The sequence below is a fragment of the Ornithodoros turicata genome, chromosome 5, assembly GCF_037126465.1.
Source record: "Ornithodoros turicata isolate Travis chromosome 5, ASM3712646v1, whole genome shotgun sequence".
Classification (NCBI taxonomy): domain Eukaryota; kingdom Metazoa; phylum Arthropoda; class Arachnida; order Ixodida; family Argasidae; genus Ornithodoros; species Ornithodoros turicata.
In genome coordinates, this window is record NC_088205.1 from 84,006,256 (window position 1) to 84,018,423 (window position 12,168).

At 45.3% G+C, this 12,168-nt stretch overlaps 1 protein-coding gene across 1 annotated transcript; it reads right to left on the reverse strand.

Moving 5' to 3' along the window:
- Nucleotides 1-401: 401 nt before the first annotated feature.
- On the reverse strand, nucleotides 402-11,811 carry LOC135395092 (MAP kinase-activating death domain protein-like). The gene is made up of 32 exons (XM_064626302.1): nucleotides 11,684-11,811; nucleotides 10,547-11,156; nucleotides 10,006-10,300; nucleotides 9,808-9,939; nucleotides 9,557-9,751; nucleotides 9,345-9,503; nucleotides 9,132-9,293; nucleotides 9,004-9,070; nucleotides 8,812-8,949; nucleotides 8,662-8,760; nucleotides 8,437-8,596; nucleotides 8,342-8,381; nucleotides 8,036-8,278; nucleotides 4,575-4,701; nucleotides 4,460-4,519; nucleotides 4,301-4,406; nucleotides 4,057-4,249; nucleotides 3,829-4,002; nucleotides 3,737-3,773; nucleotides 3,590-3,676; nucleotides 3,409-3,539; nucleotides 3,094-3,240; nucleotides 2,789-2,927; nucleotides 2,611-2,731; nucleotides 2,338-2,554; nucleotides 2,179-2,286; nucleotides 1,953-2,117; nucleotides 1,820-1,892; nucleotides 1,642-1,748; nucleotides 698-770; nucleotides 594-640; nucleotides 402-539 (listed from the first exon to the last, which is right to left on the reverse strand). Exons 2-32 carry the CDS (start codon nucleotides 11,032-11,034, stop codon nucleotides 417-419), a joined length of 4,413 nt encoding a protein of 1,470 aa, XP_064482372.1. The 5' UTR covers nucleotides 11,035-11,156; nucleotides 11,684-11,811; the 3' UTR covers nucleotides 402-416.
- Nucleotides 11,812-12,168: the final 357 nt, after the last annotated feature.

A 12,168-nucleotide genomic window follows, 5' to 3' on the forward strand; every position in this document is an offset into this window, starting at 1 on the left:
CTGCAGTTCACCACGCTCTGGGCGGCGCAGGCATCAGACAGTGAGGTGGACGTCATGGTTCCAGCGCAGTGTCGTATTATATCTGGTTGGGATATAGGTCAGTTGGTCTAGTGTGGTTAGTCACGTTAGTTTCCTGCAGTTCACCACGTTCTAGGCGGTGGTCCGGAAGAAAAGACGAGCGACAGGTGCCCTTTTCATCCTCCATACACACACACATGGAAGTGTCTGCATTGCATGACCGTGCCAATCACATTCCCGTAAGAACAGGCAAAAAGGAACACTCTTCCGGTCCCAAAAGAATAGCCTAGCAAATCTATATAGGCCACTAAAGCACAGCCTCTTTATAACTGTCCAGTGTTTTTGGCCACCGCATACTTTGTGATGTCAATGAGAAGAGCAGATATTTATTGTTCTCTTTATTTTCGAAGCCACATCTTTGAAGGGCTGCTCTTGACTTGATCGCTGCTCCCGCGACGCTGATCGGGCCCGGAGGCCACGTACGAAAAAACACAAAGAACTGCATAGCATATTTCGTTTGCCTGTAAGAAAGATAAATTTTTCTTTCTGCTTTCCTCAGCATGTTTTTTCCTCACCATCTTGGACTCGTATCGTCTCTCAATAACATGGCGAGTTTTCGGGTCTGAAAGAGAACGTATAAGGGAGTCAATGAAAGCGACACTTTCCCCAAGTGACTTACTGTATTCTTGCAGGACGAAGATGCGTTCCTTCTGTGTGTAGCATTTTTTTATATTTTCGAGTCTTACAAAGAACTAGAATAAATAAAAAGAGGGCATCACTATCCTGTTTTTCCCATAAGGAGATTTTTATCAATGGATGTGACTTGACTGACATTAGAGAGGAAAAACAGGATATCTTAAGTGAAAAAAATTTCTCTGCCAGTTGGATGAGCCAATGAGTGCCCCACGCAAAAGAAAGCAAAGAAGAAACTTTTGGAGATGGTCAAGTCCATAATAGCAATGACATGCCATATGCATGTGCACACAGCATGTACACATACATACGTCCACTACTAAGAAACACTCCTTTTAAACTACGTCTCTTGGAGAAGAAACAAAGAAGAAGAAATGTACCTCAAAATCCTTGGACGAAGAAGAAGATCCCGAAGAAGGCGAAAAAAAGACCGAGGAACATTTATAACCGCCCTTTCAACGCCATGGGGAAAGGGGAAGAAACACACAACAAGTGGCAGACATTCTTGATGAAATAACGAAGGACCATCTCAAAAGTCCCTTCGCTTGCTCTCCTTTCCAAAGAAATGGGGGAAGGAAGGAGCATGCATTGTTTGTCTGTGGGTACACATAGAGAGAGAGAGAGAAAGATGAACCACAACACAAGAACATTCAAAAGGAATGTTATATGAAAGGATGTCCATCCTCCAAACAGTAACTCCAATTTTGTGACATCCTACAAAAACGGGCGTTTCTCCATCGGCGATGACACAAAGTCTCAAAGGACTAATCAAGCAAGCAAATGTGAGGAGTTTTGAGAAGGTCCTTGCCTGGGTGTACCCAAGAAAAGTATTTTATGCGACCAATTTTACAGAAAAGGAGGAGAAAAGGAAGTGTGTCAAGATGCATTCATGCCCAGGAAACGGGTTAAGAGGGACCATATAGTAAGTACCTTGCTGTTGGCAAAAAGCAGTCCAACTCCTTCCATGCACACTTGAAGGATCCCACCTTCACAGGTTGTCAAGTCCTGCACTGGAAACTCTCCTCCAAGCTCCGTGCCTGATGGGTTCATTTGCAGATAGGCTCATTGGGAAAATTAACTACTTGACTACTGACAACCAATTACGTACCGGTTGTGACGTAATTGCCCCTGGCTGCTGCCCTCTCCATGGCTTCTTTGATGCAGTAATACAAATCTTTGCACTGAAAGCAAAAGCACACTCTTCAAGTAGGATTCAAGCGATTCTTTCATTGGATTCTTGCCTTCCTGGTATAGTACTTTCGAAGTTGTGTTTCTCCTCCATTCCGCCTCCAGAGACAAAGGACCTTGTTTTTGGGGCAGTAAGACATATTGACCAGTCTCTCGTACCACCAACGCTCCACTATTGTGCCATTTACGCTACGGAGGATGATGCCATCGTCTCTCACCTATATAGGACACATATATGAGTTGTATACGACGAGTATACAGTCAGTGGAGTCCTTTTACCTCCATGAACCTCATGTCACCTGCAGTGTCTGTGCCCGAATGAACCGTAAAGGACTGGCGATGCATCTGACGGCTGCCCAGGGGTTTCAGGTCCATGTCGTTGCCATGCTATGGGACAAATCTCAACAAAAATTCCAATCTCAACAAGAATCTCCTCACCAAATGGTCAACTTGGTCAAGAAGCTCATTGACCTCTGCACTGTACACTAGACTGATATGACATTTTCCCAAGAGGCGACGTGCCCTCCTCCGCACTTCAGCTTTGTTGACGTTCATCATGACCATGAAAGCGACCAGGTTGTACAACATGCTCGCAAGCAGTCTGTCCTCATCGTGTTCTAAACGCTTCTTGTCCATGGAGGAGAGGGTACGATACCTATATACGATGATACTCTGCTATCAATATGACCCCCTCCTATGAGACAAGATTACCTTTCCATCATTTCTCCTGGTCTTTGGTCCATCCCAACAATGTCCCTCTCCTGAGCGACAGCATCAAAAAATGCATCTTCCCAGAAGGGTGGTTCGTCCCACAGACTCGATCGGTTATTGCCTAAAAGAGATTCCATCCTAATCTCCTGAGAGTCAAACGAAGGCAAAGGTTACATACCCACAAGACCCTCGTAGATGTAAACACGACTAACTTCCGGTGAAGTGTGCGATGGGATGATGGATCCGTAGCGGAAACCAGCGCTCAGGCTACTCTTGGTGCTCCAGATGCTGGATGCACGCTTTTGACGAGACATCAACTGCGATATACACTCTTCTACACATACTGCATGCGTGTCCAAACCATCGAGCATGCGTACAGAAGCATAGAATGATGCTAAAGAAAGCCGCTATTGGAAAAAGCACCGCTATGCTTCTGTCTACTTGACTAGAAATTGTGTTGCTCAGTGGGAAATGCATACTCACGCTTGCAGCTTCAACCTCACTGTCGGAGACTGTTGAGCGGAAAGAAGCGTTGCTGCGGTGATGTTGGAACACAGGGTTCATGGTCATGCTCCCAGTGTCACTCGCATCACAACTGGGAACTGCCAGGTCTGAACCCTGGCATGACACCTACACGTCAAACAGGTTCATTCCAAATTGACGACAAATAGTCTTAATCGGTTCATTCGTGAGAGGTGCTTTTTCCAATACTTTCCAAATGGCACCTTCAGATGGATGGAAGCATGCAAGCTCAACCAGTGCATCACGTCATTGTTTCACGGAAAATGAACGACATACTTCCGAATCGATGCTGGTGATTTTGGAGAGAACCATTTTTTTGGCGTTGATCAATCCCCTGAACATGTCAGAAGGCTCGACGTGATGTTCCAATGGGTCAGGAATAACATCCAACTGAGGATCTGTTAGACCTGCATAACAAACCATGAGCAGGTGTTTTACTTGATATGGTGCTACTCACTAAAGCGAGGTTCTTGGTGTCTGTCCAATGAGACTCCACTTGGAAATGTGTCTGAGGGGCTGCTGTTTGCGCTGCTCTTGCTCGATTCTGTACAATGGGAGCAATACCTTGGGAGCACTTATGGTCAATAACCTCTTTTTTACATACCCAGTGAAAGATGTTCGTCAGCTGGCCCAAAGGCGTCCTGTTGGAAGAAGGATTAAGAAGGATGCTTCCACCATGGCACACCTGCTCCGTACCTGCTGGTGATCCTCCGTAACTTCCCTAGACCAATAATGCGTGTGGGCTATCTCCAAGCACTGCAGCGCACTTGCCATGCCACCGATGCCACAGTGGTGATAGCTGTACTCCAGGCCTAACACCACGCTCTGCAGCATCTTAAGCGTTCCCTTGTACACCGCAGGAGAGATGCACTGTCATGTGTAATGTCATTACACGCTGTCATTACAATACAAGCAAATGCCTACCACGTCGTCAATATGGTCATCTGGGCCAACTTTCTTCTCTAGTGTCTTGTTCAGCCTCGATACCACCAAGTTGCGATAATTCTCATCTTCCATCAACTTCTTTACTTTGTTCACCTTATTCACTTTGTACCACTTGATCCCTTCGCCTTCCAATATAGAGTTCAGTATCTCCTTCAGGAACTGCTGGTTTTCACTGAAATGTTTTTACTTCAACTGTGTGCACGTTTTATATCTTCAATATTACCTTTGACTCGTTGTACGAGCTTCAAATGTTTGTACTGATGGCTGCTGGTTAGTACTGTGCTTGATGAGCTGTGTTCGCTCGACGGGACCCCTTCTTCCCGTGTTGGCTAGTGCAATAATTAAATATTAATTAATTCATTCAACCGATGCCCATTCCTACCTGTAGGAAAAGGTCCAAAAGGTGGTGCTTTGGGCTTTGCTATCGATGACATTTTGTTGCCTAAAAGGAGAAATTTAAGAGATATATGCCGAGAGATATATGGGGAGAGCCGTACCAAAAAGACCCGACAATCCCTGGATAACGTTGGAGGTATGTGCCGCGAAACCGTTGAGTTCGCTGCTCACAGTGGACATGAGCGAATCCCTCGTGGCATCTTCTCTTTTCTCTCGATCGCTGAGAGCCTGCAAGCCACTCATTATCATTTACTGAAACCCACACTTTTGCTGCATGACAAAGTTATGCAACTATATGAATACATTTTTCCATGTTTACTCTACTAAACACATCTATCACAGTATCATCAACATCCTCACCTCAGGTTGAGGATGACATTTTAGTAGTTCTGATACTCAAAGATAGCCTGAGACACGCTCGTTAAAATATTAAATCTCACAAAAAGTCAGAGCGTTTGGTTCAGTTTCAAACAAAGAGCAAACAAATTCCGTGTCTCATTGGGAATGGTCTTCATTTGGCTTTTGTACCAAACATTAGCGAGGGTTCCTTTGCAGGCATCAAAGTTCCAATTAACGAGCTAACCATTACATTATTTATTTATTTCAGGGTGTCAAACCACGAAAAAATACGGGTTTGGTTCGGGTTCATGTTGCTTGGATTTCGCTCCGGTTCAGAACCGGTTCAGCCCTGCCAACAACGACACCGGTTAAAGAACCAGCTCAACGCTGCCAGTTTATATCTCCTATAAAACTGCTTTTATGAGGAAATGCATTGCTAATAGCTTACTGCTGTTGTCAGCATTGACTTTTCTAGTGGACAGGTACTTCCTTTAGTGAGAGAAAGGAGAAATGGCTGAACACTTTGAAATAGCGTCTACTCTAATGACGCAGTGTGGTCCTGCTACTTTCTGTTCCCCAAATCTCTTTTTTCACACACACAGTGCCAGCACGATACACTTAAAGGAAGCCTAATAAGATGGACAGCATCTTAAATAGACGACAGTACTTGCCGGCACTCTGCCTTCGCAGCGTGCATCGATCGAGGACGCGCTTTGAGAAAATTGCCTGGGATCACATTGGACCTATAAATACCGAGGACGACAACAAGTATTTTATCACCGCAGTCGACCAGACTACAAGGTTCATTCTCACGCGACGAGTGATAGACAAATCAACCCAACATGCGTTGAACTTGATGGAGGATGACACTTTCGGTCAGCCCCAAGAGGTAATAATGGACAACGACAAGGTGGTGGTAATATAAAAAAATTCAGCAAAGTAATTTGCAGATCGTCACATCGAGCACTCTTACAGTGTCGTACGCGCCTGAGACTAATGCTCTTGTCGAACGGGCCAATGTAAAAATCCTTCCAAAGACGACGTAAACAGGTGGAGTGATTCCCTCAAGATGTCCACATCTCAAGCAAACGACCAGCGCCACAAGGGTCTCTGATGATCAAGGGCCTTTTGAACTGCTATTTAACTTCACACCTCGCAGAAAAGTGGACAACGAATTAAACGCACCGACAACAGTGATGTCTGACGATGTGCGCGAACTACGTGACCTCACAGAGTATCTGACTAAAATAAAAAGGGCATATGACGCAGACGTATGGTGACAGACCGCATCATTCTCTCCAAGGTCAAATTGGCTCTTACCAGTCCTATATTTGTCAAGGACTTCAGGGGGTTATGTTTTGTTTTTACTCCTTTGTGGTGCAACACTAACAAAAAGCTCATCTCAAGCCAACTGGAAACGAGGCATGACCAGTGAGAAAACAAAAGCAACCGCTTCAAAGTCAAAATCATCCATTCTAGGAGAATGTAGAGAGGTGTGCCAACGATTGTCCCAAGCAGCACAAGTATGAGTGACACAGATGACGAGTGTGCATTCGATAAAGGCAACGTTTCCTCCAATTTGGAGAAAGAGCTGCTTTGTGATTGGTACTTTTATTTGATTATGATTTTTATGATTTTATTACGATTTATTGATTAGAACTAGGCCGAGGGTGTTTATGAGGTCAATTAAGCGGGCCTATCCGTCATTTACTGTCCTAACCCTTTTGCGGCAGTTTTTTTACTCGAGTATGTACTTGAACCAACTACCTCACTCGTTAACATCTGTCTAATGTGACTCCCAAAGTATCCGAAGAAAATGTCGGGAGATTTGAGTCACCCGCAACAATGACCTTAAAATGCTGCGACCGATTACGTAATCTTTTGTTTCTGCCAAGATGTCACAAGTAGAAGTAGGGGGTACGCGTGCAACAACAAAATACTGTTAAGATTTCACTTTATACCATACTGCCTCAATATTATTCAAATTTGGCAAAACAGTTACTTGGAAGATATCTGTAATAAATGAAGCAATTATCCCGCCACCACGTGTATGGAAAACCATAAAAGCGGGGGTAAGAATTCACTCTCTATATAACAGAATCTGGGATTGAAGAAGGCAACGTCTCCTTGAACTTGAGGATCGCATAGGGACCAAGATATGAACAGATAGGATGAGTCTCGTCCTGTCTGTTTTTGTCTACGACCATCCAGCTCAAGAAGTTGTCACGCTTGTTCATCAGAATCTGAGAGCAAGTTTCAGTAACTCCAACTATGTCTGGTTCGTACACATAAAGAAGGTGCTGCAGTTGTCCATGTTTATGTACAATACATGTCGCATTTACATTCCTGACACTGTGGAATACATAGTCCTGGAAGTGTCAACATTTCTTCCTCGGGAGATGAGCACTATTTTGTTCAAAGTGTCGTCCCATGTATAACAGTGTCAATTCATATAACCAACTGATCACCATTATTTCTACGTTCACGTGTATTACCTCACATTTTCATCCTTCCATCTCCAATTTTTTTTTTTAAATACTCTTTTACATCGAGTGAGCTTCCCTTTAGCTTATGGGGGTACGTAAATTTTCTACTTTGTCACGATAGTCGACAGGGGTTGAGACACTTTCCTAGATGATGTTCATTACATCATGGACACATTGTACCGCACATCAGAATGCGGAGGAAAAAAGACTTTTTCTTCTACGTGTCGTACTTAGTGAGATAAAAGCGCTCAAGCACACCCCCGAGCAAAGCGCAGACGTCACAGACCTCAAGTTGCGTCCATTCCCATTGGCAGCCGTAAGCGTATGATTCTCGTCTGCTGCCTCACTGGCGGCGGTGAAGTCTGTGATGTCAGAGACGCCCCCTTGTATTGCCCTCCTCATTGTGAAGCTTTCAATACAGATTGACGTTGGTGCAAAGAACCGTTTTTTATGTTTATCTGGGATAACCTGTCGCAACCCCTTTATCCCAATCTCCTGGTATATACTCTATGGTATCTCTGAATTCTCTAAACAGGTTGGTCACACCGGCAGTCTGAAGGTTCATCGAGCCCAAATACCAGTAGGTTATTCCGCAATTTTATCATCCATAATAGAGATTTTCTGCCACCAAACTGGCTACAGTGTTTTCGAGGGTCCCAATTTCATTTCAAAAGCTCTCGCTGCCATTGAAAATAGGCCAAAGCAAATTTGAAATATGACAATGGAACGAGTATTACTTTGATAATGGTTCGCCGTCCGGCATCCCTCGCTGGTTTTGTGGCTTCAAAGGCTGAGCGACTCACTTCAGCAGCTGCTTTTGATGCCTCACGTGCCACTTCTTTGGCCTCACGTGCTACTGCTTCAAGGAGGGATGCTTGACTGCCCTGAGGTGTGATACGTATACCCATTTGGGATGGACTACCCATGGGATGAGATGACCGGACTGTAGACGGTGTACCGTTGGAAGAGCCCACCACGTCCTACATTCAATGAAACATATACGTCCAAGAGAGATATTGTCCAAGAGAAAGAAGCGACATTACCGCAGATTCTGTCTTGTTGTCTTCGCCTGGAGCGGATGGACTGCAATTATGGTTATGTAATAGCTGCTAAAGTACATGTGGGGTAGATGTGATACCTTGATAAGGAAGACTGAGATGAAGAAGTTGTGACGGAACCAGCAACGGAGCCTTGAGACTCTGCCCGTTTCAGAGCAGGCAACTGAAGAGATGTTGGTGGTTGGAATGCCACCTTGTAGTCCCATGGGGGAAGTATTGCTGCTGAGGCCTCTTCACCACCTAACGTACGAGCACATCCTACGTATCCTTGACGTATTCCTTTCCATATTATGTATATCACTTACGGGAGACATCAAACTCGCTGTTCACCATATCACAGACAAAATCACTTAAGGAAGAGTATGATGAGCTGGTGCTGTCATCGCTTTCACTCCCACTGTCACCTGAAAGAGGCACATTAACGACCTCAAGTACACAAGTAGTAACACACATACCAGTGGCTTCCTCAGTTTCCTCGGATGCCAAAGTAGTCCCCAGTGTAGATCCTTGGGACCACACTTGAAAGTAGATGGGTTCCAGTTGGTGAGAATACCATTTGGACTTGTCACCAATTACAGCCGGGTCAAATACACCTGCGCAACATCTCCTCATTGTCCCCTTAATTAAGCGTGCAAGAGTCAACATACCTGTATGAACCCGATGAAAAGCCACATTAGTGGGACAGAGCGACCATTCAGCATAAAACTCAACAGCCTGGAAAGGAATTGTTTCTTTATTGACAACATTCTTTGTGGGCAAGTTGAGGTGGACGGACCTGTGTGCGAACCAATTTCCTGAGGAAAGGGGATGCCTTAATGCCCCGTGAGTGAAGAAAGCTGTTCACTTGGAAGGCCACCACAGGACGAGGATAGAGACGTAAGGTACGTGTGTGTTCCATAAAGTGTGCTAGCACACCTCCAGAGTTGAAGAAACGGACCTACAATCATTCCTTTATTTATTCATTTCTCATGATTGAGATGAGGTATACCATTGCTATACGAGTAGCAACATCCACAGAGTCCACATCATTGCCATAGATGAGAGGATTAAAGCAGCCAGATGTGGGAGGAACATCTATTCTGCTCTCAGTCCCTATTCTGTCCAGGTTCTTGATGGGTTGAGGGTTCATACTCATAGACGCAAGAGCCTAAAAGGGAAAGGGACTGACAACTTGCTCATTAGGGTAGGCTGGCTGAGTACCTGCTTGAGGTGGTTCAAGAGGTAGGTTCCCTCAGGATCGGGAAGTGAGGGTAAATCCTCCACACCAGGGGGCTTGAGCACACTGTTTGAATCGAGATCCACCAGCCAGACATCATCGGGAAGACGAAAGGAACGCTTAAACTTGAAGAACGTTGCTGGCACACCAATTATATAAGGCGTTGGGGCCAAGAGAAGCTGACAAGGAGAAAATGTGCTTTACTTTGTGGCTCAATTGTTGTTCAATTGCGCACCTGTTCTGCAGAAGCCATACAAGTGGGTAGAAGAGGTATGACCGGAAACATGTATTCCAGGGGGTATATCATCGTCACAAAGGCCATAACACTCATTGACAGAGCATTGTAGTCACGAGATTGAAGCACCAACTGGAAAATGAGGCCCTTTTCATTAGTCGTGTCATTTCCTAATATATGCAACTTTGCTCATGGTACCTTATGCTCGAGGATAATGCAGGTGAGTACTTTCATACAGGTGTCCACACCTAGGAGTTCTAATGGGAGATGCAAGGGGAAATCCACCAGGGAGAAACGAGTGTGATCGGGTAAGGCAAATACTAAAGGATCCGAAGAGGGTAAAATATCCACTTCTACCCTCGTCTTTCCTGGCACAGGCACGGGACAACTGAGAAGCTTCAACATCCATGTCTCAATTTCCCTTACTTGATCAAGCACCATGCTGGAGAGATTTTCAGTCACTCGTCCCATCAACACATTCCACACGCTTTCTCTGCACAAACAATCGTTCATGTTGTTTCAGGTTATGGCTTACTTAAATAGAAAAATTGCTCAAAAAATCCAAATACTCAGATGCTTAGCATCAACAAGGACCTAAGCTCTTACGAAGCGGTCTATGTGGTTTTTGTTTGTGTTTATCAACTTGAGTTTTTTTCACTCTAAATATTAGCGGAGATAGGTGGATCATTTGTGTAAAAAAAAAATAATCTAATTTATAAAGGGGAGAATTGCATCGTACCTGCTTGCAGACTTTGCCCTACTGGTCACCAGAATCTTCTCGTGCGAAGAATCAATCAATTTGCGTAAAGTAAAGAGGCAGCCACGAAATGTGGAGAAAAAGGGGTGATGGCTGATGGCACACAAAGAAGTAAGAGAGTTTTTCTTCTCCGTCGTGCTGTCCGTCTTGCCCTTCCGATCGATGGGTCGGTAGAAATTGACGCAGATGCCGTACCGCACACGGCTCGTGTCTTTTTCCGTCAGCGAAAACACGAATGGTGTCGATTCGCGAAGACTAGTTCTTTTGGGTCCAACGAAAACGCACCCTTCCGGTTGGCAGAAAAACACCACATCGGGAGGTAAAGGAAAGTCCTGGTGGTCCTCGATGGGGTAACGACGTAACAGTTCGGGAGTCTGGACGACGCCATTGCGGTTCGGATGACGGGCACCAACGATGATGATGTAGTCGAGTAGACGAGGGCAGAAGTATTTCTTCAGGCAGTCTGCCATCACTCACATGATTAAGTTATCTGTTCCGTCGCTAATAAATACCGTGGCTCGGAATATTGACCACCACGTCTCCTCTGGCAGGCCCCCCATTGACTGCATCCTTCAATCATTCCAGGATCCTGCTGCGACAAATTGAAATTCGAAATTCCACGTACAGGAAATGCTCTCGAATTTAGACATTTGTTGTATTACGATCCAGTATATGGGGTTGTCGTCTCGCTCAAGAAACTGGGGGATTTATGCGTCGAAACTGGTGCAGACTTTTGAACACATACGACATGATCCTTTCTGGACACAATCGGACTTGGATCCTTATTGTGAAGGGGCTTCATTCCCATATCACCACCAGCAATGGGGTAGACTATCGCCTCTGGCCGATAAAACTCGCCATTCATAACCTTAAAGTAAAGTTGTTCTTTTACAGGAGGTGCAACGGAACAAAATTGGACATTCCAAGACATATCAAGTGCGCTGTCATTTTACGATAAAAACGGCTGACCTTAGCAAAGGACGGGCAGCCATCGAAGGGGAAATCGATATTGTGCTCCGCGTAGTACAGTCACCCAACCAAATAACCGGTACCATCGTCCAACAACTTATAATTGGCGTCCTTTTTGAGGATAAAGTTGGTCGCCGTTGACACACTCACCTCGCCTGCGTGTCATGCTCGAGCAGAACGACGGCCTTCCGGAAAACAGTGGCAGCAGATGTTCGTCCGCCCACACATGCCCACACACCTTGCGCGACACACGACCAACCGCGAGTAACAGGACGGCGCCGGTGGCGCTGCCGCAAAGCCGCGGCTCCAATCGAAACCTTCATCTGCGCTGCAGAGCTCCAGCGCGCACCTATGGAATATCGGAGCACATTTGCGCCGAGTTTTCATTTTCCCGTGGGGGGCACTGGCTTTGGCCCAAGAGCAAACGCAAAGGTGTAATATGTGGGCACGGATTCCACGGACTTCCCTCTTCGACTCTTACGCTCATACTTTTGCCGCAGTCAAAATTTTCTTGGATACGTTTCCTATAGTATTTTTGATACGCGCTTCGAAGACACTCATTCCAAAACATCTGTGTCTGAGCGACCAGAAAGAATAGATATAGTTGTAGGTATAGGTTGTAGTAACCTTCCGTA